The sequence below is a fragment of the Tribolium castaneum genome, chromosome 9 (genome assembly GCF_031307605.1).
Source record: "Tribolium castaneum strain GA2 chromosome 9, icTriCast1.1, whole genome shotgun sequence".
Lineage (NCBI taxonomy): Eukaryota > Metazoa > Arthropoda > Insecta > Coleoptera > Tenebrionidae > Tribolium > Tribolium castaneum.
The window spans coordinates 5,916,416-5,942,875 of record NC_087402.1 but is presented as its reverse complement, the minus strand read 5'-3'; the positions used below and the strand labels follow the sequence as shown (position 1 = coordinate 5,942,875).

At 36.3% G+C, this 26,460-nt stretch overlaps 1 protein-coding gene across 6 annotated transcripts; it reads left to right on the top strand.

Moving 5' to 3' along the window:
* On the top strand, window positions 1–25,598 carry LOC103312685 (uncharacterized protein). Of its 6 annotated transcripts, none has more exons than XM_064358917.1 (12): window positions 1–364; window positions 7,145–7,197; window positions 10,137–10,260; window positions 13,703–13,859; window positions 13,910–14,057; window positions 18,828–18,959; window positions 22,072–22,146; window positions 22,194–22,263; window positions 22,314–22,432; window positions 22,481–22,562; window positions 22,987–25,089; window positions 25,165–25,598. In XM_064358917.1, the coding sequence occupies exons 3-11, from the start codon at window positions 10,137–10,139 to the stop codon at window positions 25,083–25,085; spliced, it is 3,006 nt and encodes a 1,001-aa protein (XP_064214987.1). In that variant the 5' UTR covers window positions 1–364; window positions 7,145–7,197; the 3' UTR covers window positions 25,086–25,089; window positions 25,165–25,598. The 6 variants fall into 6 exon arrangements, with proteins under 6 accessions (XP_064214987.1, XP_008192213.1, XP_008192214.1 ...); XM_008193991.3 differs by having other exon boundaries at window positions 2–364; window positions 22,900–25,089; XM_008193992.3 differs by lacking the exons at window positions 1–364; window positions 7,145–7,197; window positions 10,137–10,260 and adding an exon at window positions 12,455–12,582 and having other exon boundaries at window positions 22,900–25,089.
* The last annotated feature ends 862 nt before the right edge of the window (window positions 25,599–26,460 follow it).

The following is a 26,460-nucleotide window of genomic DNA, read 5'->3' as shown; positions in this document are numbered from 1 at the left end:
CAGTCCTTAGTTGGCAATGCTGCCACCATACGCTCCAGTCGCGTTTTATTTTTTGTAGCGTAAAACGCAACAGTTGACAGTTTTGCTTTGGTGGGTGAATGTGTCTTATGTTGTACCAACGCGTGGTATATTTATTTAACTCAAAAGTACAAAAGTTGCAAAAAACCGGACTTTTCCTCATTTAAACCGACCGGAAACGTAGTTTTGTGACTGTTTTTTCAAAGTGTCAACGAATTCAAGGCCCACTTTTCGAAAATCAAACCTGCCAAATTGTTTGAAACTTGTTTGTTGTGTTCTTAATTGTTGGAAAATAGCGATTTGTTACGGATTTATCAGCTCAAGACGTCTCGCCGGACTTGTCAAGGTACTTTTGAATGTACTAAGCCTGTTTTTGTGACACGGACTTACTTGATCGCGTTTCGTAATGGTTCATTCCGAAAAATTTCACGTTACTTCATTTTTATGTATATTCATTAGAATTTCTATTAATGCTTGCTCTGGTGAGTTCTTTGCTCTGCTAAACATTCTATTCTCATTACCGTCGAGGCAGCTGGCCCATATCGCAAATTTTGAAGCACCTGTTGTTACGCACATTTTCCAAAAATTGACTCACACTTGAAAGCAATCGACCGAAATTGGTTTTTCGAGGTGACTCCAATTAGCCGCACCAAACTCATCCTTGACTACTAATTTCACTCATCAAACGACTCAAAAAAATAGATTTTCAACGTGATTGTCGACCTAGTCGTGACTACCACATTGTTGACGAGATTTCCAACAATTACGAATAATAAAAATGAAAATGGAAAGTAAAGCACTGGAATAACCGCACGTATGTTTATTCCGGGCCTCCGGGTTCGCTAAAACGCCCTGAAACCAGTGGTTCTTTGGTTGAAAGCTAGACAGAAAAAGTCCTCAGTTATTTTGAGCTAAGAACTTATTTATTTTGAGAAATTTTTACGAAAATTCATTAGTTCGCAAGGATTATTTTTATCGAAAAATTCACTTTTTTCTTTTGTTACTTTTGCCCTTTCTGATCATTTCAGTTTGTTTTTCAGACAAAGATACTAATTTTGCATAAATTGTCTTGTACAGATATAAACAAGCTCAAAGAAAGACAAACAAAAGCCAGAAATAGTATTTTAGGCTTTACCGTTAGATTTATCTTTTTTTTTGTGCAAGAAACTCATGCCTATACAGGATGATCCAGTTCAATTCCCGTCTTCTGTAGCTGTACTTTACTAAAGTTGGACTTTTGATATTTTGTAGACGTTATTTATACATTAGGACGCATTTTAGGAAATTATTTTTGATTATACAGATTTCCCATAAAAGTATGGTGTAATAATATTTTTTTTATTTGCATGCTATTATTTTTTGTTTTCATTAGGATATATTTTTAGCTTCTTACATGTCCTTAAAGTTTTTTCAAATCGGTTTAGGGATAGTTATGGTATAGACCAAAAAAAAACTTATTTTTAAGAATTAATAAAAATAGAAACAGTGCTTTTTTGATGACATTATTACTAGGTACGTGTTGAACAAGGTCTGACAGACTTATTAATCAGACAGACAGACAGACTTACCAATGAAACTTAAGATTGATCTGAATTAGTACAGTGTTCACAATTTATTTCGAAACTTTTTAAATATTAGGGAATTTTATTTTTCTTATTTCAAATCAACCCCTGTTTATTTTTATATAATTCGTTTGGGACTTGTAAAACAAATATTTTTTCATATTACATCCCTAACGTAAATCCTAACACTTTCGGAGTTATTTGCTAAAAAAATCATTAAATTCGAACATGGTTAATATTTTTTGCGAATGTGTTAGGGTTTGCTGTAAGGTTGTGATAACAAAAAATGTTCTTTTACTATTTAAAATAAGCAGAATAAAAGGCTCTAAACTTTAAGTTTAGAAATAAGTTGTAAACACTCTGTAGAAACTCAGATCAATCAAACTTAATTAATAAATCTGTCAGATCTTGTTTAACACGTACGTAGTAATAATCTATCATAAAAAGCACTGTTTCTGTTTTTATTAATTCTTAAAAGGTGTAAAACCGATGTTTTTTTGTTTTTATTTTTTTAACTGTGTTTCCTGAACCCATTAAAAAAATAGGGACACGTAAGAAGCGGTAAAGCATCTTAATAAGCAGAAAAATATGACGGGTTTTTTTTTTGGAACATTATATATTCAAAAATATTTTTTTGAAATATGTCCTCACTTTAATAATAATTGCGCTACAGAAGAGCTGGGCTGGACTACCTGTATGTATTTCGCGAAATTTAATTAATCAGTAATAAGCAATAACTAAATTACTTATGTATTTATTGTATTTTAATGTTAACCTCATTGTACCTACAACAAATACCTAGCAGTCAACTCTGGTGTTGTTTATATTTTGGGAATATTTAATAAATTGTAGCAAGTTGCCGTGCCTTTATTTGCCGTTTGAAAAATCAATTTCCAGGAAAAGCTCCGTTATCTGAGTTTGTTTAATTGCGATTCGAGTGCTGTTTGGTTTTATAACAACACACCTGTAATTACTTTGGTCTTTGATTGCTTCAAAGCAGCGATACAGAGAGGGGCGTTGTGGGTGTCACTGCAATTTTATTAAACGTAGAAAGTCACACAAAGTGACAGTAACCCAGTATCGTTGTTACCTATACGGTTTAGGTTAAAGGTTACCAAGTTCCTGTAAGAATTAACCTACTTAAAAGATACCACATCGATTGTAGACAAAGTTTATTAGCTCGCCTGGTGCTATTTTCGATCATTTTATGTCGTGACCTTTAATTAGCAAACTGTAAACGAAGATGGATATTTGCGATGATAACGTATATTATAAGAACATAATTGCACGCCTACGCGCTAATTTATTGGTTCAGAAACTCGTAAACCGATTTTAGAAAATTCTGCGCCTCGGGATTAAGTCTGGAATTTTTACACTCACGGATTATTCCTTTGAAATACCGGAAGTCATAAATCGTAGACAGCACCCTCAAGGATCAAGAACTCGTCTTGAATATGGAAAAAGTCGGTACTTTGCAAAATTTCAGGGTAATTGAGCGTTAAATGTGACGAAAATGTCAAACTCGTACTTTCTATCTAATAAAAGCAAATTTATTGATGAACGATTCGCTGTTTCCACACTATTATGCAATTGTGTAAAGATTGTTACAATTATTTGACCATCGAGATTGAAAGTTACAAGTACTGCACAACTGTTACTTAATTGAAAGTCTGATTGGTTTCAAAGCGACGCTAATTGCGATAGCACAAGACACTTTGTTTCATTAATTTAACACAAATACGACTATTGTGCTCAAAAAGTAGGTTACTTTTGTAAATTTCATAGTAGCAATTGTCAGATTTCACCAAATGCGCGAGTAATTTTATTTCAATCGACGACAAAGATGTTGGTCAAGATTACGTTTTCTCACAGACGAACGAAGGTGTGAGCACCTCCGCTCTTTAAAAATTCGTTGCGTGTAATCCATTTAAAACAATGAACCAATCTCAACAGATGGCTCCTAATTATCCGTTGTCAAGTTTAATCACTGTGTAGGTCGAAGAGGAAAAACAAAAAATCTTGCAGAATTACAATTTCTGGAAGAACTGTGGGAGGCTGCTTGTTTGGAAATCTCTCACTTGCATGAAGAAACACCGTTGCATCTGTTATTACAGTACTTGAAGCAAACACACCCACGCATTGAAATTTGGTCAAAATATTATCACTAGTGTGCTAATTATTACAGAAACTGCCTTTAAAATTTGTCATTCATTATGTCGTGCTAATTAGACTTGTAGGAAGATAGTGTCGTATGAAACATTTATTGAATTTTCCCCCGATTTACCTAAACCAGTTTAATGTGATCTACTGTCACTGTTGTTTTGGACGACTTTTGGTGTTCATTTCCTGTTTATCTAAATTTCTTTCTGACAAAAAACCTACTCTTGTTAATTGTGACCTAGTAGAATCGGTATCTGGTGATTTCTGACCTGAATTTCTGAAAAGTAATCTAAACCCATCGCGAAAAATACACGAGGTCGGCACTCTATTTCTGCTGTTTACGAAATGGGAATGTGAATGACTCATGACATCCTTCAGGAAGATGCAAAGGAATTTCAGACAATGAGTCAGAAAAGGGGATAACAAGTTCACGTTTTTTGAGGAATTGTCACGTTTATTTCATTATGCACGTCGATATTCCCTCACATTTGCAGTATAAATAGAACCTTTTATGTCAAAAATAGCTCGTGGCTTATCATCCCTTGCACTCGATTTCTAGTCTCTTTTCAGTCGTCGTCATGTCTATGTCGATTCATTTAGTTAATTAATTACTGGCGTTGGTCGTAATTTTTGGCACCATTCAGCTTGAAAGTTTTCTAATTAGTTCAGGTCTATTAAAAGAGAGCACATTTACTATGAGAACTGATGGCACCTTAATGATTGATTGTCGTGAATATTTAATAGAACATTAATAACCGCGTAATAATCGCTGGTTTTATGTAACCACTTCATGTTCAATTAGATGCAGTCGGTATTGGTTGATTCGCAAAAACTACGTAATTATGTACTTTCATTATTAATTTAATTTATATGTCAGATTCGTTAAGAAATGCTTGCTAAATTTTAAACGCTTTTTACCTGACTTGAACCTTTCTACAGGTAATATGGATTTCCGTCTTACTTTTTGTTGTGGGTACAGTCGAAGACGACAAAAATGTGTACATGTCGTGGGTGTCGTAGGTGCGGTAAGGTGGCAATAAATCGACTTGCATGAATATGTGTACGTAAATTGTTCAATTGATATGATTTATCTTAACTGCACCTTGAATAATTTTATCTCAAAGTTTCAAAATTTGCCTTGTTTTCTTCTGATAAAAGCACTTGTTACAAGTGTTGCCGAAAGGTCGTTAGAAATTGCAGGATAGGGCTAGGACACACCCTCAGTGAATGATAAGTTGAGTATAAGCACTTATTTAATGATCACCTCGCCCGCTTGACCTTAATCCAATGGGTTTTGTCCTTGTGTCCTGTAAGAGGCTATTTCAGGCCGGATCTTTCACGATCGTTGAATGTTTACTGTTACATAACATGGTAATTTTAAGTTTACTTTTCAATTTTTTTGTAAAAATTCTCACGCTTAATTTTTTTGTAACATACATTATATTATAATTTTTACACGTTTTGTCATGATGTCTCGATTGTCTCGAAATCTTAATTAAATCCAACCTTTGTAGTGCTTTATTATGGTTTCAGAAAGCCTTTGGAATGTTAAACGCCACACTGAAATTTTACATAGTTTTTTAATCTTTTTTTAAAATAAACTGCCCAAAGGGAAATTTCTACAACCGACTGGTCACATACTTATTAACATTTGATAAATTATTTACATATTCAATTTCCGTTATTGCAAAGAGATTAATTATTCGAAAATGTTTATAGATTATGACAAATACGTACATGCAAGATGTAGGTGTATTTCTTCAAACTTGTCATTATATTGTTTTTAATTTTACCCGTAACTAAATAACACATGTTAATTAGTTTTGCTGCACTATTGATAAAACTGTATGTTGTTTGACGCAGGAGCAACGGTTCTTTGTTTAAATCTAATCATAAACTATTATTATTACCGCTATAAGAGTCATAAAGGTCATGTATGTATTTAAAAACCATGCTAAATTGGTGTGTATGTTATCTTACTTTTTCAATTTTTCACGGTAACTTGCCATTATTGGAATGTTGATGTCACTGATCAAAGTGCTCAGATAGTGTCAAGATTTTTATGCGTAATATTTTTTTAGATTTTATTAATAATTTTATTTTTCTAGTGTTTGTTGGTGCTGGGAGTCACATTAAATTTAATTAAGTGTTAGGAAATATAACATAAAGTAAGATATTTCACGTGGAAAAATAGGTATGGGTCTTTGGAGGCCACTACAGACTGAAATCCTTTTGTTTTCTTTTTATCCATCATCAGGCATCGTTGCGCCATTAAAAACTCGATTCCGCTTCGAAATTGTTTTTTCTCTAGTGGTTTAATTAAATGTCTGTTTACAACAGTTAAATAGAAAAGGAAAACGGAATAAAAATCACCATCGAAATCCCGGAAAAAACCTGCAGAGATGGCCACTATTTTGCAGACTTTGTGGAAGAATGAAAGAGCACAGAACGTGCTAATGACTTAGCATCCAGTTCTGCACGTCATTTAACACCTGAAGTTAATTAAAGAGTTAGTGTAGTTCCAACGTAATTGTCTTAAATACGTGCTAAATAGTCATTAAGCCTTCTTGCGAATTTTGCTTGCGATTATTTATTGTACGATGCCTCTGTTCGACATGTGCTTGTGAGAAACTCATCCAGACAATGCAACATTAACAAAAGTGTAGTGCGTTACGCAAAAAGGCCGTGTGAAAGACCTCCACGACCCAGCAGAACTCGAATTTTTTCTTTAAAAGAACCGGAAGTAGATGAAAGTTGCGATTGCTGCTTTCAATTTTCAGAAATCTTTGGCTTTTTCGTGGTGTTTGTTTGCTGTTTATCGTAATGAAACAGGTGTCTGACATATGTTTCAATCACTCTCCATTATTCCGGCGAAATTCAATTCTAATTAACGCACAATAATGGCTCTATTTTCGGATTGTTGATTTAAATAATTAGAAAGTTGGAGAGTTGGATTTTTCGTCCGGAATTTAATAGTGACAGATAAATTGCATACGTAAAGTGTAACGATCATAAAAATTCTGTTTGAAATATATTACTCGTTTATAAATTTTCCAAGTATTCCGCCGATACTATGCGCGGAATGCCGCTCATAATCGGTGGCGTTATTGCTGCTAGGAACTTTGTTCAATTGCTTACAGGTAACTCTATGCACGGTCTTTCAGAAAGTCTGGATATAACATTTAAAAAACTCAAAATTTCTTCAATAAAATTTAATTTGTTACCAATAGCTTTTACGTAAAAGGTGAAGCACCTTGGATGTTGAAAAGATTGAATTTTCAACAATATGCGTTGAAATGCTTGATGTAAGAAATGTCACACTTTTCGCCCGCTTCGGACTGATTACTCCACTCCAAAATTGGTAATTTTAGCGGTAATGAACTAATTTTTGTTTTTATTTTCAGGTTTCACGATGTACGCCGATAAGTGTGAAAAATCGTAGCGTGGCTCTGCTGAAGTAAGTGTTAAAAATCGGCGATTTTTATGCTCGATTTATGGCGACTTCCGAAAAACTGTGCTTATAACAGTTGTGTACAAACGTGTTCTCATTTTTTAAAGATTTGTCGGAAATCTCTCTGCCATAACTGTAAAGTATCCAACGGAAGGACAGTAATGATATGTTTGTTAAGGTTTTGTAAAGAAAACCTTAAATGGAAAATGGAAATTAGTAAAATTGATTTATCTCTCATGTAGTTATTATAAATAATTTGATTTGAGAACAGCCACTAGCTGTAGCCACATATGGTATTGTTTACCAATTGTGCCAAGGCTTGGGTTTTAAGACAACCGGGTCATTTGTTGCAGCAAGCATATTTACCTGAGATAAGGCGTCAAAAATTTAAATTTTATCAAAAAATTAGCACAAGTACTATCATTGCTTTACTTCAATAATTTAAGGAGTAATTAAATTGAGGAAGCGTGTACATTTTCCGTTAAACTGATAGCAAACGCAAATAAAACTGGCGATTTTTGCGCAATAAAAGTGCCAAGCTTGTGGCGATATATCTCGTGTGAGGGGATTTATTTCGGTGTAATGTTCACACATTTGAGAGCATCCGAACGCCTACCCCCAATTCTTTTATGATCGTTTTTGTCGTGGTTAAAAACGCAGCAGACGGGGTTCGTTGCGCTCGGGATGCTGCTGGTAAATCGATGTTTTGTGACCTCGACCATGGAGCCCTGACCCGACCTTTCCTACGCTCAAGTTCACCAACTTTTGCGAAAATTCGACGCCGAACCCCAGTCTCGACTGGAGTGAGGAGCGTCTCCAAATTTTCCGGCGTGTATTGTAAACAGTTGCACAAGACGGGTTGTCATGTTCAATAAAAATGCCGGTGTGCAAACGGCGGATGTGCAACGAGATAAGTTAAATTGAAAAGAGATTAGGGAGACTTACGGCCAGAATTTTCAACTAATAATAGTGTGCGTTCGTACAAGAAACGGTGGTATTAATTACGCTTTCAATGGGAGTTGTAATGGGAAAGTTTGAATTTGCATACTGTGCATGGAGCAGTTTATTATAGTTCGTACAATTTCAATTGCTTCGATGGGTATCTTTGATGCTTGAAAGATCGTGTTACTGTTTTTTTAATAGGAACGCTTATGTTTCAATTGTCAGAATGTGCATTATGAAAATCATGTGGGAAAGCAACGAATTTGTAAATTCGTAATTGAGTGAATAAATGCTTTGTTAGATCGTTAAATGGTGAGACATCTTTTGTAAACGTAAGATTACCAGCTTATCGCACTCTAATTAAATTTTCTATTATAATCAAACATTTGTATACGACTTTATTCAAACAGTTTTACAACAGGCGACTGCTTGGCACTGTTATGTTGCTTGAATTGAATTTTCTATTGTCATGTTTCCTTTGTATAAAAGAATTTTCATAAATGACAAAAGCTTACTAAACGCAAAAATATTAATTGGTAGATTTTTTTTCTGGAACTAGACAACCCAAACTACAATTCAAATCGAACGATAATTTACAAATCTTATCACTTTATCAATTTATTATTGATTGAAAGCAGTTTTATTACGCTAGGAGTGGAGAAATTCGCGGTATAGTGTGCGCATGCAATTTTGAGTTTAGGTCGAGTACACAGTGAGCGAATGGAAGCAAATATTTTTTTACCGAAGTGCATGCAAAAAATTAGATATTTACATAAAATTGATTAAAACGTTTAAACCAAATGTTCGATTAAGTTCCTCACAAACATGTAAATTTTGAGCATCTGTATTGTTAGCAATTTGATCGCTTGGCTTAATAATGCCAATCAACTTTCGGAATTACATCAAATAAATTACAAAAAAAGATTGGTATTCAACGACTTATTATTTTATTAATTGTCTAAGTTCCAGCATTGTTATGATCGAATCGTAAACTTTGAATGAATGTATTGATCTTTGTATCTCCTACATTATTTTCAGTTTACACAATCCGACGCTATTTCGGTTTTTACAACTTCTTTTTTGAAACATACTAAATTAGAAAGTGGTATAAGATTGTTTACTGTCTGCTTCGTGAGTTAATTTGTCACGACACAAAATGGAAATACGTTATTACGAAATTACAAAAATATTTCTTTCCAATTTAAATTTTGTCACATTTGCCAGATGAGGTCTTAATTTCTCCATCTGGAAGCCACAAGAATTCCGAATACTCCGGTAAATATTCATGAGAGCAAATATAGGAACGACTTCTTTTCTAAACTTTGCTCAAAGTTTATACAAACTTTGTTATCATTTTGTTTTGTTGCATAAAGTACAAAAATAAATCATTCAACAAATTTAAAAGAACTTACAGTAAAATGTCGTTAATTTGTTAATTAAAACAATTAGCGGTAATTAAGACAGCAGGTCATTATAATTATTAATTTTAAACCAGCTATTAATTACTGGAATAATGCAATTTTTACAAGGAAAATTGATAACAGGATTACATTTTATGTGCATAGCAGATGACGTATCTTGTAAACATTTATAATAACAATAAAGGAAAGTGCAGATAACAAATAATTATATTGATAGATATAAAATTAGTTTTACGAGTGAATGACACAATAAGGCTCCCGGTGGCTTGGTTGTTACGACTCGTGGGGATCGCTTTATTCAATATTAATAAAATTGTTTACGTTAGAGGAAAAAACATTGTACCTACGTGAATGGAGGTGCATACAATTGTAAATGTAATGACGATGATGCAATTTGCTTTACTCCAAGTTAGACAAAGTTTAATAAGAAGGACTTCAATGATTAAATGATAGTGTGACAATACGTGTTCTGTCTTGAAACCGAAGTTGAAGCCTTTTAAATGTTGGAGTAAGGCGAGCTGGGAAGGGTAACGATCCGGATCCCATTTGATGAGCATAAATTGACCACGTTTTCAATTGCAGATGTCATCGGCGGCTGTGGGGACACATCACCATCATTCGGGGGCTGGTCCCCTAAGTCTGATGTCATGCGTCCGTGAGTCGTCGCCGTTGCAGGATTTCGAGCCTCCCGACACCGAAAAGAACGGTAAGTTGCAGACTGGAAGCCCTCCAAATGCTATAAATAAGTTCCCGGAGACGGGAAGTTTGCACATGTGGTCGAAATTTTGGCTAAAACTGGGTCGATTATCGGGTTTGTGGGTCCAGTTTGGTCACACCGCCCACGCTTTGTTTTTCTTAACTGTAAATTCGCGGTCTATTGTTCCAGAGGTGATATTGACAATTATTAAGTGAAGTTAATTAGCATTGAGAATTCGCGTGACCGAGGCAAATAACGCGCAAAAGGTCCGATAAAGCCAGTAATCGAACGATTTGACCCTCTTTTCGACAGCCAAAAGGTATAATCCCGACAAGATATGATTTCCTAGAGCGCAACTCAACGGTACTCGTATTCTGTGCCACGAGGTTTATGTTAACTGTAAACTACCGTGGGTGTTTGCATATGCTACACTCCATAACCTAAGATCATACGTATTATGGTGAAGACTTCAACCACATGCAAGCTGATTTTATTTACTAGAACATAACGCACCGATTTTAACTTTCACGTTTTATCTAATTATGAGGGAAAGGTCGAAAAAGTGGCAGGTCGGAAAACCAGAACCGACGCTAATGCAGTTAACTTCTTATCTCTTAGGTCCATCTGTGTGGAATTTTTGCCTTACGTGTCGGTCGTAAAGGAGAACAACTATTTATGTTAATGTGGTAGCGAAATAAATCAAATTTCTGCCTTCATTAATTAATTATTGGCGCGACGAAATTTCATGTCAAATAAATTAGTGAAATTTCTTTAATTGAAATAAATGAAATACGTAAAGAAAGTTGAGTTTTTTATCCGTTTTTTGTCGCCGCTCATGTGTTGGAATGTCGGAAGTTTCAATCCACCTCTCGATTGCATCAATAGACGGGGATTTATTCTGGTTTACAACTAACTATTTGATTGAACCAACGTCCAAGATAACTCAAACTATTCTGAGACAAACTTGGATGATGACATGTTTAAAGGTTACTTTGAAAGGCCAGATTTAACAGAATGAATCAGCGGTTCTTAAACTTTTCAAGCTGATTAATTTGGACTCCATCAGGTGTGAAAAATTCTATAATAAAGAAAAATTTAATAATGAATAATTGGTGAACAGAAAGTTTGGAAAAAATCAGTAGAAACTTCTTGAAGATATGGTGCTTATAATTTATTTAATTTGCAATTTTCTAAATAGCAACCCACCATTTAGCATTTTTTTGAAAGTACGATATATTAAGAATTACAACTAACGAGACTAAGATCAATTTTTTCCGAAAAAAATCTACTCTAGATTAAATTAATTATTATCTTGCGAATGGTTGACAATATTCATAGTTGTTTTCTAAAAGTTTTTATTTCAACAGGTAAGTGAAAGTATTTTTTTGCAAGGAAAGGTTTTTACATTCATGGAATTCAGTTAAGTTATTCTATTTTGAATAAAACACTTCTTACAAATTCCGGGTTTCCTCTAATATCACTTGATTTTTCCAATGTTTAAGTGTGGAACCTCTGCATAAAATTATGATTTCGTTTTATGTTATTTACCTTGTGAGTCACTTTATTTCTGATACAATCAGAAAATAAGTGTCGGTAGCGATTTGTAGTAAAACCGAATCCGAAGTGATGTTTCTATCAAATGATAAATTATTATTTACATTTGCACTCAGCCTTTTGTTTATTTATAGCATGTTCATTTTATGCGCGATTTCAAAACGTTTGTATTTTTAAACCCAGAAGTAACATTTACGTATTTTAAAGACAACAGTTTGTTCCGCAACAGTTGACACAAATTATAATCTGTTTATGAAATTAGTACTGAAGGCGAGTCCTAATTGAGTTTGCCCGTCCGTATGTAACACAATTGATGCATCTCTCGTTGCATTTCGGTGATTTACTCCGGGCTGTCATCAAATATACATCCGGTTGTCCATTGCACATTATTTGTAGCAGCGGCTTGTGAAAGTATGTCCCTTCGGGGAGGAAATACAGACGATCCCTCGTAATAAATTCCCGTGTCTTTATAAATAAATAGACACGGTTCAAACCCAAGTTTTCCGCAGAAAATCGCGATTGTAACGTTGAATGAATCGCCATGAAGTGGTCGGGCAAGCACTTCAATACCAGATCAAGCGAGTGTCCGCATCGTTCATCACTGCAGAATGATTATTAGATGACAGCAGATTAAATTAATCTTCAAACGCGCACAGTGTCGATGATAATGAATTGATAACGGCGAAAGTGTTAGTGTTCGAGTGATTTTCACGAGTGCTGAAATGCAGAGGTCGATTAGTTTGTACAATTTTCAATCCGACGAGTACGAAATTGAATGTGAGTAGCCGGAAAAAAGCCGAGTTTTTGTAATCTTGCGGTTAGTTATTACGAGAAATAATAACGCAATTCTCATGGATCCAACCAAGAATGACGGTTTCTTCAAAAACGATTTTTTAAAAGCTTGTCTTCGGAAATTACGGCGGGTTTAATGCGGGATCAGGTGTTAAAATAACAGGAACGGTAATTGCACTCTTGTACTATGTTAAACACTTCCATGAAAGTGGTGTTATGAATTATTTATCGTATTGAGCACGTTCAGACAATACAATTTGTTCCATGTCGCAATTAGCTTAATGTTACATATTAAGTGTTATGTTTACATCCCTTTAAAATTCGCGGTAGATGAGTTAGAATATGAGGTTCATTGGACGTTAAATTGATGTTCTATTTCTGACACTAAGAAAAAGTGTTTTAGTTATTTTTACGTCGAAAGTAATAAAGGTAGCAGAAAATTCCCACTGGTTTTCAATAATTTATCAAGTATCGATCGAGGTAATGGTGGCTTTGAAAATTTAAACCTTATGCGTGAAGGCGTGAATTTTTTATCAGGCAAAAATAGTACGAGCTTGCGTGGGGGTTAATCCTCCCCTATAATATCAAATGACAATCCAATAACCCACTTTTGTTTATCCAGGATCCGTTAACAGCTTACATTACCTCAAAAACCGTGCTAATCCATACTATTTTTACATCAGTGAGATTAGATATTACGTTGAACAATAAATTATTGTAATCTAATCTGTCGGCATTAATTAATGCAATGCGAATTTCAGAAAAGTGTGGAAACGAAGGATGAAAATTATCATTTTTCGCCGATCTAAGCACATACGTGCTGTTACAGAAATGACACTGTAATAAGCATCGTGAGTCATTCTGAGCGTTTCAACAATCAAAGTAACGTTTAGTTAGTTCACAATTGTCGGTCAATTGACAACTTTGACCCTCCCAACTCGATCAAATCACGTCCCACAGTGTAAAAAATGTTCAACCGAAGGAAATACGCTGTCGGTAAATAATCATTTCCGCGCATATTAAGCCCAGAGCTAGATTATGTGATGCGTTCACTAATTAGATGAGCTCTAATGAGCGTGCTATTAATTAAAAATTCTGATTAAAGCCGCGACGAAAAAGAAGTTTTGGAACCCGAAGAAGTGGTTCAAGAGGAAGAACAAGCCGGCTGAGGATGCTTCTGTCGAAGTCATCGTCGACAAGGATGTACTCCGGAGCAGGTCCACCAGCGAGCTTTCCATCACAGAGGAGCAAACGCGGAGAAGGTTTGTTCACCTTTCCCATTTTTGCGAAAAATTCACTGTTTGATTGACAGAAGTGGGTCCTCAATGCATCCCGGATTGAGTGTTTCCCACGACAGTGTCTTCCATTCGCCGAATTCCGGCTCAGACATCGAGTTAGATGCGGCACAAAGCTCGTCCTCTTTATCCATATCGCAACCTCAAATTGATCTGAGGTTACAGGTGAGTGAGACGATTTTGTTTGCATTCAAACGCGGAAAATTCGTCCTTGCTGCTGAAAATAAATCCGGTTTGTTTTCAAGTGCAGCAGGAACAGACGCACCAGTAATTTACTTTGTTGATAAGTTTCTTTGTTATCGCGGTTCGATTTATCGATAAAAGTCGTTGATCGATAGGGTTGTGCAGATTGTTTTATGGAATGTAAACACGTGAAGGTTACGAGGCGTCTGCCGACGACGCCTAAAAGGACGCCGGTCACGTGTGCGGCCCAGGACCGGATTAACCTATTTCACTAAATTATTAAAATTTAACAAAAGGAGACGTTGTATACAATTAGCGTCTTTATGCTTCAAAAGCGAGTAATTTAAATGAAATTCACCACTTTAAATGGCGAAACAAAAGAACAAAAACCTCAAGATGTGCCTAACAAAGGGAATACATTTTTTATGAATTTTTTTCCACTTTTAAATGCACTTAATACGTGCTGTCAAGCGCAATTAAATCAACGATGATAAAACAGTAAATTGCGACCCACGAATTATAATAAAACGATGTGTTGTGTGGACTTTTAATTACATCTGAGGCTTTGAATATTAATTGAAATGAAAGTTGGGCCAGCGACGAATAAATTAGGAATAAATTTGAAGTCTCATTTTTTTAAATTTGATGTTTTTAATTAAAGAATTGACGATAAAAAAGGTTTTACTAATTGTTAAAGTCACGCAACTAATTGTGAATTCTCGGGTGTAGTGTTTAAATTGTGATTTTTTCAAATATCAAAGGAATTTACGCTTTTCTGGCTTTTTGTTTATTGACGTGTAATAACTGCACAAAACACAATGGGATTATTTAAAAAATGTAGTTTTGGAAATCCGGCACTGAGCGTTCTATTTGGGGAGCTTTTACGGATTATTAAAGGGAGTGTTTGTTATGAAGACATATTTTCTGTTGACATCCTTTGTGGTTGCCATTTTAAAAGGGGAATCGAATTTATTTCATCTGAACAAGACACCAAAGTTGGATTACATTACGGCCAAGGTTATGTGCATATGTCGTATTAGCTTTTTCCTTTTGGATTGATTTCATCAAATTAAGGAGTTGTCAATGTCATTACACTTCAGGCGGTTACTTAACATATTATTTTTTTACGTCTTTGTGGAAGAAGAGTTGTGGCGTGGCTAATAATTTTGGTGTTTGAACAGTTAGGTACATGTTTTGAATAAAATTTATCTTTATCTGCCAAAGCTACAAAAGTAAATCTCTCTTATTTGGGATGGTACTATCTTGCACGGCGATCATTCACCAAATATAGAAGGTTCAAATGTTTACAAATCTTTTTATACACAGGAAATTCACCGCAACTAAAAATCAATTATTCAGGGTCAGACTTACAAATGTTCGTTGAACTTACTTATGCATTGGAAAGTGCAGATTTAAATAATAAAAAAAATAATAAATACATTGTCGACCTTCAGTTCTGCATGACATGTGGTCGTCCATTCAAATGTCATAATTATCACTTTACACCTGTAAAAGTAACCGTAAACGTAACGCGAAGAAAGTCTTTTTTCCTTATTGAAACAAATTACAATTAGACTAGTTGCAAGCGCAAGTGATTTTTTATTAAGCTTTGTGCTATCTCAACTCGTTTTGAAACGCTCATCCTGTTTCTGGGCGATAAGAACAGACAAAAAAGGAAGTTTGTGCTATATATTTCACTGTCGTTTACTCCGGTGTTTATTATTATGCGTCCGAAATTCCTCAGGTTTCCTGTATTTATATTTAGTTGGGTGTCGAAAAGTCGTAGCTCAGGTTGTTGGAAACTTAACAGACGATGAGAATATGGGGCTTTATCGCATTTATCAATATTTAGATGCAGTTTATCATCGCAGAATAAATATGTGTTTACACCAATAAAATTTTCAAATTCGAAAACTGGGCGATTTAATTCGAAGTTTCGCAATCCTCACATTAGGCTTAATAGATCATAATGTAACTGCCGTAAATGTCCGTAATTAGTGATAGTAGAGCAGGAACTTTTCCGCCACCATGTAATTGAAGCGCAAGTTGATTCATCTAGCAAATTGAATCAATTAATTAATTTCAACATTTAAGAATCTTTCGTAGATTTTAATAACACTGACTAAAAATGGACTACTTGAAAATTGAATTGCTTGCGAATTAATCTTATCTTAGGATCGGTCCTATTGTCTAAATCTGTTGACAAACAAGTCCCGGACTGTGCAGGGAATTACACTATTTTTAATTACTCTCCAACGTGGAATTAAAAATTCTTGAGGAATTCCTGATCTCATTTCACAAATTAAGATCGAAGCTTTATCCTGCCGCATTTTGTCCTGGTTGTTTTGTCACAAAGTAGGAATCGATTGCGATGTTACGTTGCCATTTGCTTTGTGTAAACTTTTCTATGGGTATTTTGTGAATAATCATTTAGGGTTTGGTTTTTGATGTGAGTAATACGTTGCGGTGTTTCAATCTACCGGAAAAATATTGAATTAGGTGTAATCAGAGTTAAGTAATGCTTGTTTAAATTTATGACGTTCCAAAACTGTCCTGGTGAGATAAAAAGGCCGGGATGTTTTGGGTTTTTATCTTGGGTTGAAGGACATTTCAGCTCTTTCCGTTTATCATACAAAGTGACTAATGCAGACCGATCGCCGGACCACGAGCTCGCCGATGCCGTTACCTCCGATGAGGTCGGTGCAAAGTTGCCAGACGGGTTTGAAACACCACAGTTTGCAGGACCTCGTGTCCAGAAAAAGCTCGAATAAGTAAACACAGCCCCAAAATGTGGATTAAAGCGCAGTAATTTAGTGACAGAGTGAGTAATATCGTAAGAAAAACCGCGATTCGACTGAAGCCGTGACAGAATTTCCTGCGATTAGATAAATATTCCTGCTTGAAATTCAGTGCCTATGTCTCGATCTAATTTATTACATGAAATGCAGTGGTTTGTGTCAATGAAATGAAAGTGCGGACTAAATCGAAAGGTCGCTGTTGGGGCAGGACCGGTGAACGCTTTCCTGCTAGGACTAGGCTTTGCAGGATCTGGGTGAGTTTTTACCGGCGATAATAAGCGGATAAATCGGCCTGATGGCGGCTAAATAAATCATCTGCTCTTGTTATAAACCCGGATTAATGTTACTTGAAGAAATTGCCGAAGCTGTGGGACGGCAATTAATAGTTGAATTTTCTCTCATTACATCATTCCTTTAAAAGTTTACGGTTGTTGAATTTTTTCGGTTATTTGATAGGCGCACTTGACAACAAACAGGTGATATTTGTTTAAATTCTTATCAATTCCTTTATTACAAAGAGTCGTCAAGTGTTGTATCTATGAAAATGTATTTACAGATCAATTTGATGGTCAAATGAAATATGCATTTGTGTTAGCTTGTCGTAGGTCCTTCAACAATAAAAATAAAAATCTATATAGGCTAACTAGATCATTTCACAATATTCTGTCCCGTCCACGAGGCAAGTGAAACTGTGTTTTTAATGCAGTTTTAATTGATATTTAATGGAAAAGTAACACTGTATTTTTGACCTAGAAATCACACCGTGTGATTATCGACACTTTTGTATTTCTTATTTTTTGGGTTACTTTACGAACTTAAATTCAGGCAAGAAATACTGCATTTTTACCTCGTTTCTTGGAACAGTGTCATAATAAATTAATTGAATTTAAAGTCTTGCAAAAATGAACGAATAACGTTTAGTTTCCAGGTCATTTCGAATTTTTAGATGCACTGTTATTTGAACATCATTACTCCACACACTAAAATAGTAATTTCGTTTTGAAATTATAAAACCATCAAAAAGCCACTCAAACAGTCGTAATATTGTATTTTTTATTATCTTTGCTCACTCATCGCGGTAAAAACATTTATTTTATTTTAGTGCCTACATACATTTATTCATGTTTAAAAGTAGCACACATGCTATTAAACTTCTTATCGCATCCACATAACTCAAAACTCTATCAATTGAAATTTTACTGAAACATATCACACTCAACTGTAACAAAACATTTCCATGAAATTGTACGCGGTATCAATAATTCAAATAAAATTAAAAATTAAGGAAATCAATTTCCATCACAAATTCTACGTCACATTAATATTGTGTAAGAATTGTTTCATTTAACAAATATTAAATGATGGTCGTGAGTTGAGTCACATATTTTGTTGTGGTCGATTGCATAATAATAGTCCCAAGAACTTCAGATCGGTAATTTTTTGTGCACCTATCCCAAAACCCTCGTTACCCTCCTCTTTCATAATGTAAGAGGTGATCTGACATTTATTTACAATTAGCGAACAGTATCCGTGACATTATTCTTGCATAAACTAACAATACGTGTCGTTCACTCAGACACATATTTAATTCTTATCGTAGTTGTTAGAAGGCAAATGTATTTATTTTTAGTGATTAAAGTTGGGCAAAATATTTGCTTAAAGGCACAGAATTTTTGTGAAATTCCCGTCTTGTTAGTGATGACAACAAACAATTCGTGCTTGTACTACTAATCGCACTCGTTCATCCGAACAATGTCCAACAGCATTTTTCTTTGCATGCTTTGAATTTTAATCATTTTAATTATTGTTCGTGCCATGAACTCGCAAAATGTAGATCGGTTGTAACATGTGTTTGGTCCTGCGGTGGTTGTCCACCTGCGAAGTCCGTGATTTGTGTTATCCTTCACCCTTGTGACATTTCGTTGTCCTTACCGTAGTTTGTGTTTTATTTCAGACAGAGCTAAGTGAGAGGCTGAGATTGAGGCGGGGTCGTGGCGACACAAGCGAAGACGATGAAGGCCTTCCGCATAGTCCATGCAATTCTCCGACCACCACCGAGGCTCTTCTCGACAAGACTGCAATCAAAGTGAGTCCGGGACTCGAAAACAATAAAATTATTGCAGTAACTGTCCACGTCTTGACGGCCATATGTTCAACTGGCACCAAGATGATGCTTGTGGCCTCCGGCGGAAATTTTAATTTCTGACTAACGGTCGCTTTAAGTAAAATTGCACAACGTCGCTGTGATTATTATGCTTTTGTTCGGTCCCCTAGACTATTCGTGGCATAATTACTGTGATTTATTGCTACCAGAGGTTTCGAATTTGTAATTAGGACGACCGAAAGCTACTGGCGGATTTAAAAGTTGTATAAGAGTTAATGACTTAATCGCTAGCTAATTTATGCGAGATAAGAAAATCCAATTGTGAATGGAATTGGTTCACTGTGGTCATGACTATTTTTGAAAAGTTGTAAATGATAATTTGAAATAATGATATGACGAATGGACAATTTATAGAACTGGATTCTGGCCAAATTTTGATTTTATTTCATATTCCACCCACTGAATTTGAATTTCAATCCGTCATTCAAACCATTTAGCAAATGCACTATTAATTACCCATTTTTTAATTTGGCCTGACGTTTATCGATTTACGGTAATCCTATCTTTGATTGGATTGTTAATAACTGCGAGAATAAGGGACAAACGTAATTACTTTCAGAAGCGTGCAGTTGCTTAATTTGAATTCATTGTGGTTTTTAAAATATTTAAAATACTTAATTAGGTGCCATTAACATTGTGCTTGATCTAAGTATTATATAAAACTCGTTTTCCAGTTCAAATCAGTGGTTTTTTCTGACAATCGCCACCGTTGTTTAAAACTGCCTACAGTTTATTAAAATTCACTCAAATGCCTTACATTTGCGGTTTCTTCTTCCTATTACCCGGATGTAAAACCTTCGTTTTTTGTGGCAATTATGGTTGTTATCCATAAACGCACTTAAAACGTTATAAAAATAATACAATCTCTTGACGGAGAGAAATTTTATGGTTAATTTGCCTCGTTTCCAGCGTTTTAGTTTATTTAAAACTTTCACTCTATATTTTGAACTTCCTTGACATTTCTCAACAAAGGTCAGGTCATAACATTTGATTTCTTTTTGAAATTTTTCACACTTTATTTCCATAAAAATTTGGAAACTATCGCTAGCATTTCGCTCGAATGCACTAACTTCCGTGAATCTTTGCAACTTTGTGTCGTATTGGTCAAGATTACATAATTGCAAAAGTAATGACCAGAACTTTGACCTTAAATTAATCGCAGATAACTGCAATCTTCCACTTCCTGGCGTCGTATCTCAACTTTCTTCGAGTGTCTCGTTGGCTACGTTTTTTTTTAATAAACACCAACTTCTTCTCATTAATTCATATTAGACATTTGCATAATGATGAAAATTGTAGGTACAGCCAATTGATGTTTTGTAACAGTGGAAAGTTAATGACTGGATTAGTGTTAGTCAGCAAAAATCGCCTTAATATTTCGCGTTCGTGTGAATTTTCAAACGCGGATCGATTTTCTGAAAATGCCATTGAAACTGAAACACCTGAAATGCGACCTTTCCGGTCTGTGCGTTTGGTGTTAGACACGGACCTCGTTTGGAATAGTGGTTTACGCGTTATATTTACCTGACATTTCACAAAAGAGGATTTCGGATTTTCATTGTTTTCTTCCCACGTATCCCAATTAGGATTTGGTGAAACTCTTCAGATTTAACGACGGGAACTTTGCTCTTCATTGTTATTTTTGTTCAGTAAACACAAACAAATTTGCTTGATTTATGTCGGTTTTGGTTATTTCATATCGACCGAAACATTGTCATGATATTATGCCAAAGATTAGGTAATATTCGTGCTTATTAAAAATTATTTTCGTTGCGTGAGAACGATACAATTAGTCATGTTACTCAAGAACGGAAACAATAAAACTTTCAACAATTGCTTCAAAAATCGCTAATAAGTCAATCAGTCGTAAATGCGCCGCGCTTATTGTTCACGAGTTTCAAATATAATATTTTATGTATTGCCTCCCCAGACGTATTAAATAATTTCTTTCGCTAAGGATAAGGGATTGAGTTAATATTTAACGTCGTCTGACCTCTTGGGACACATGGATTTTAATCAGTCGGTGTGGGGAGAAATATTTGAAAGGGAAAAGTGATATGAAATAACACGATTCATTAAACATCTGCTATTGATTACAAAATGCAGGTGGCATTTAACGAATCCAAGTAATTTTAATTTGTTCATAATAGGCAACCAACAGCACGCCAGCCTTCTGAGGCGTATCTATGTGCGTGTTGGCTAATTAAACGTTTTCCATTTTGCTTTTCACGCTAAGAAATGGGAAGTTTGACAATGCTTTAAGTTTTGATTAATGCGTATTGATTGCGCCACAAAATTGGATTTTTTCCTGCTTTTACTGGAATGTATTTTTATGATGGCTTATACAACAATGAATTTCAATCAATAAAAAGTTTTTAATGATTTCAAAAGCGGTTGCTTTAAGAAAATGTGCAGCCGTCTTCTGTTCATTTAGCCAAATCAAATGACTGCGGTCCTGACAATTGAGTTGGAGAGATCTCGATTCATTTGGAATTAACTCGTGTTGTGGCCGATTCGTTGAATAGAAGTTATTACGTCTCGAATCCAATTTAAATTATAATTCGGAGCGAATGCACTAGTTTTGGTGTCTTATCTGTGGGTATTTGATTCGAGAGTTGCAGGCGTCGAAAAACAATTTTCCTAACTACGTTCGCGAGCGATTTAGGTCAGAAACAACAAGCAACGTTCTGCATTAGAGGAAATGAAACCGGAGGATTCGTCTAGTTGAAAGTCCCGAGTTACATAATAGTCAGTCGCATAATTGCTATCGCAACATGGAGGGATTCAAACATTTAGTTTACATTGTTTACCTGTAGAAAGTGTACGTTTTCAGTTTCGCGTTTGACGTTGAATAGAACAGAATTCGTGCCGCGATAGTGATGTCTGCAACGAACGATGTTTTGTTCAACCAGACACTGTTTCAGCACGAACGTACCGTGGATTAACAATATACGGATTTTTTTACCGGTAATGAGCGAGAATTGCCAACGATCAAACGCTTTGCACAAGTCTAAACAAGAAAAAATTGTTACAGGATCTCCCCACGAAATCACACAGTACGTGCAGTGATGGATCGTTACTTAGCATGGGTAGCTCGGAAATGGACGAGGTACTCAAATAATTAATCTAAATTGGCCGTAATCACGATTATTTCAGGAGAGTTTTAGCCAACAGTCGCGACACTCCTCCAAATTGTCACTACAAGAGAAGCGATCGTCTGATCAAGGTTTTTCGCAATGATTTTTTTGAAACATAGTTTTTTACTAAAATTTCTAGATTCGGATTTGGAGCTAGGAGCGTCTCCTTCGGCCCCCTTAAACCACAGCGCGGCTCACCACAGAGTAGCCGTGAGGCCCAAACGGCGGGCCCCCCATAGAAATAAAAGGGTGCCTCAGGTAAGTGTTTAAAAATTTTGATAATTCCTAAAGTGTTGTTTTGTGTAGCTGTCAAATGCTCTTCCAACCACTCCGGAAGTTAATGAAGAAATATCGATAAGGAGTATGACGCCGGAAAGTGTTTCCAGAGGTCAGTAATACAATTTAAGCCAAGAATTAGTTCTAATTAGCTGTTACTCAACTACAATAACAGTTCCCACACTTTTTACTCAAAGTGAATGCTTTTATTGTTTCAATCAGGAACTATTATTAATGTCATTTTTGTGCTAATTTTGTGAAATTAACAATCGAGCGCGTGAAGATTTAGCTAACCGGTTGTTGTTACATAAATTAATTTATGAAAATTAATTTTTGACACTTAGAATTACGTATGTGAATTAATTAGAAAAGAAACTGAAAGTACGAATATTTCGGCCTTGCTCCCATTAAAAACTTGCTTGTTGACGCATGGCTTTTATTTTTTGCAGAAACGATCTCTGAGCATTATAGCATGAGCACGAGAACCACTCTAACCGAAACGCAACTAAAATGTTCTTCTCTGCCTCCTGGTCTAGCACCTCCCGATGCCGACTCCAGTAAGTTGAATCGTAGTCGTTCGAACGCCGGCAGCAAGTCGGAGGACCATTTCGCGACGCTTGAAGAAGACGTCGAACGGGAGGAAAAGACGGACAAGTCGTTCTTCGACCGGATATTCCCTCGAAGAAGCGCGAAAAAACGCAAATCGAAAGAGGAAAAGACTGTCACCGTCCAGTCGTCGTACTCGAAGCGGGTGGAATCGAAGCCGATCGCGGCCCCAAGGTCGGGGGCGGCGGCACGCCAGAGGATCCAACCGATCGACCTGCCGCCGTCTCCGGAGGTCCAAAAGCGCGAACCGGATTCCGGCCCACCGGAAAAATCCGTGGCGGGAACGTCGCCTCTGCAAGCCGAGCTGGAAAGTCGGTTCAAGCAAAGGCAAACTCTGAATGCTAGTCTGACGCCGCCACAATCCCCAAATATCGATTCGTCGTCGTCTGTGATAACTCAAGTCGAAATGAAAACGAGAAACGAAGAAACTAAAACTAAGATAAAAATGCCGGGCTTGTCGTCGTTGCAGCAGCGCGTTTTGTCACTGAACGACGAAGTTGACGATGCCGGTTTTAAGTCATTAACTGACTTACCAGACAAACCTGCAAAACCAGTCACGAAATCACACAGTTTCAAAGCCGCAAAGCCGGAAAAAACCGAAAAATTCGTCGTTACTGAAGCAACTAACGAGAGGAAGATTTCGGTAACGAAAGCCGCGTCGCTCGACAGTGTCAAACACTTGGAGGAGCCTCAATACACCTCCGAGGTGACACAGGAGTTTACAGTTGTTAAGAACGAATCTAGAATCAAAGAATCGGACTCAACTTTCTCTGATTTTAATTCGGACGTTACCGTTTCGGGCCCCAGTCACACTGCGGTCGTTAACGTTAATTACAACCTGGCCAACACGATAACTTCCGCCGAGAAAATTAAAGAAGTTACCACGAAAGAATGCGTTTCCGTAACAAAAATCCACTTGAAACGCGAGTCTACCCAAGTAACACAAAGCACAGTTACAGTTCCTAAAAACGCGGTCCCCGAATTTCTAAATCGGCAGTTGAACAAAGTCGAGGCGAAGCCGAGCAATGTGGTTTTTTCCATGAATTCTCCGAGGATTATCGACGAGCAAACTCGGCCCAAATCAGTCGAACCGGACAAGGTTGCTAAGAACATCCCGCGGAAGTTTAGCCAAGAAGATATCGAAATAATCGAGAAGAGTGAGGAAGCGCCCAAGGTGGCGACTCCAAGGTTTCGGAAAAACGAGTCAAACAAGAGGAAATCGTCGACGAGTTCGACCACAAGTTCCGAGTCGCCGCCGGTCGGCGAAAAACCGATCTTGCGGAGTCGCTCGATCAGTTTGGACTCGCTGAAGGGCGAAACCGAGAGTTTGGACAAGTCGTCTCAGGACAGTTTGGACAAGGAGAAAACGGGGTCGGTGGTTGAGACGGTAGTTTTGCGCAAAAAATCGCTAATCAAGCAGAGGAACGACGAAGAGCCCGAGTTGATGAAAGTGTTTGCGCGCCGTTCGCTCAAACTCAAAGACTCAGAGAGCGAGGCGGTGAGTCAGCAAGTGAGCGTGATGCTCGACGACAGCAAAACCAGAGACAGTGATAAGGAAAATCAAGCGGAATCGCCGCAAGAAGAGCGCAAAAAATCCGTAAATGAATCAAACGAAGCGCCCGAAATCCGGGAACCGTTAACCGAGACGATCAAAACGCCGACCAAGGAGCAGCCGAAAATCAAAGAGAAGTGCATCGAGTTGACCGAAGTGACGTTGCGCAAGCCGGGGAATAATTTTTACACGAGGGCGTTCAGTATGAATGCGAAATCGGGCGAGACGGACGAAATGAAAGTGAAGAAGCAGGCGAGTTTCAGCGAGAGGAGAATCACGGAGAATTGGATAACGAATATTAAGAACGGTGATGATTTAATTGAGAGGAAAATTTCGCAGGACGAAATTATTACCGGGATATCGCCGAAAAGTGACTTCATAACCGAGGAGGTATTGACCGAGCGGAAAAACTTCAATCAGCGGAAAGCCGAGTGGGAGAAAAGGGCACAAGAGGCACAGAAAAAGTCGGTACCGTAGTTATGTAAGTGGCATTGATTTTTTGGAAATTGTCGCGCGAAGTGATGATAAATAGGGTGAGATTTGTTTCAATTTTCAGGTGGTGCAACCAATCCAATGACCCGGCTTGGAGCTAGTTGTGAAAATTTAGTCAGCGTTATGTCAGTGTAAATAATGTTCGTGTTACTTCTGTGTATAACATCACATTTTTGTATCGTTTTTTTTTTTAAGTGAGTTGGTGCCATGTGATGATACCGGCATTAATGTCTAAAAAAAGTAATTTGTATTATTGTATATTTTATACTGTAGATAAGTGCCTTTTTAAACTTTTTTAATATGTTGATTCAGAATGTGATGAAGTTGTTTCGATTGTTGACCAATGGAAAAAGCCTTGCGAGTTGTGGTGCTTGAGAGATAATTAAGAAATACAGAGTTATGTATGTATACTTCAAATAAATGTTAATAATGCAGTATGGGAATATGTCTAATTACTGATATTAAATGTTGAACTGCAATAAAGTATTTATAGAAACAGTTGGTGTGTTTGTTTAGCCCAAATCCCACGACACGAAAGCGTGAATTTATCAAATAAAAACTGCAAAAATAAAATATCAGATACTTTGTTTTTATGAAAATGACACTAAATAAAATTTATGAGGCAACGGAATATTCAGAGTTCTCTCAGATTTAGATTTATTGCCTTATTAAATGATCGTGCTGCGTTTCGCGATGTCAAAAATGAAAAATAATTGTTTTGTATACAAAACATTTGCAGCATAAGAACTTTTAATTATGCTAAATAATGTGGTCTTGCAACGGAAGTCAAAGATGTGGTAAAGGTTTTCAGATGTAAAGTGAAACAGTTATTACGGTTCGTTACGCTAAAGTTCACTTCAGCAGTTTTTGCAATGCTTACTGTAAGACATCGGAGAATAAAAAATAAATTATGAACGCGTGAGGAGGCAAGAAGACCAGCCTTATCTGTTCTGCATTATGTTGACTTTCTGATAACGCATGAAATAGGTACACAACAGACAAAACAAAATAAGGTAAAAAAATATCACAAAATCAATAAGAGCAAATCCTTTTCTATAGACAAACGACAATACTCAATGTTTAATTTGAACAAACTACATATTAATAAAAGAAAAGAGAAAATTACGGGCGTTATTTATCACATTTCAGTTTATAGTCGAATTTTGCAACAGCTTTTTTTGTAGTGAAATGGAGCACAAATTAAAAGTTTCCGGTGGGTTTTCTTTGCTCAGAATTTGTAGCCCAGTCAAATTAGAAAAAAATAAGACGATTGGTGGAAAAAATTACTAGAGTTATAATTTTTTTTAAACGCTTTTTTTACACTTGGGTAGACATATATGAAAAGTTCCGAAGATAGGCG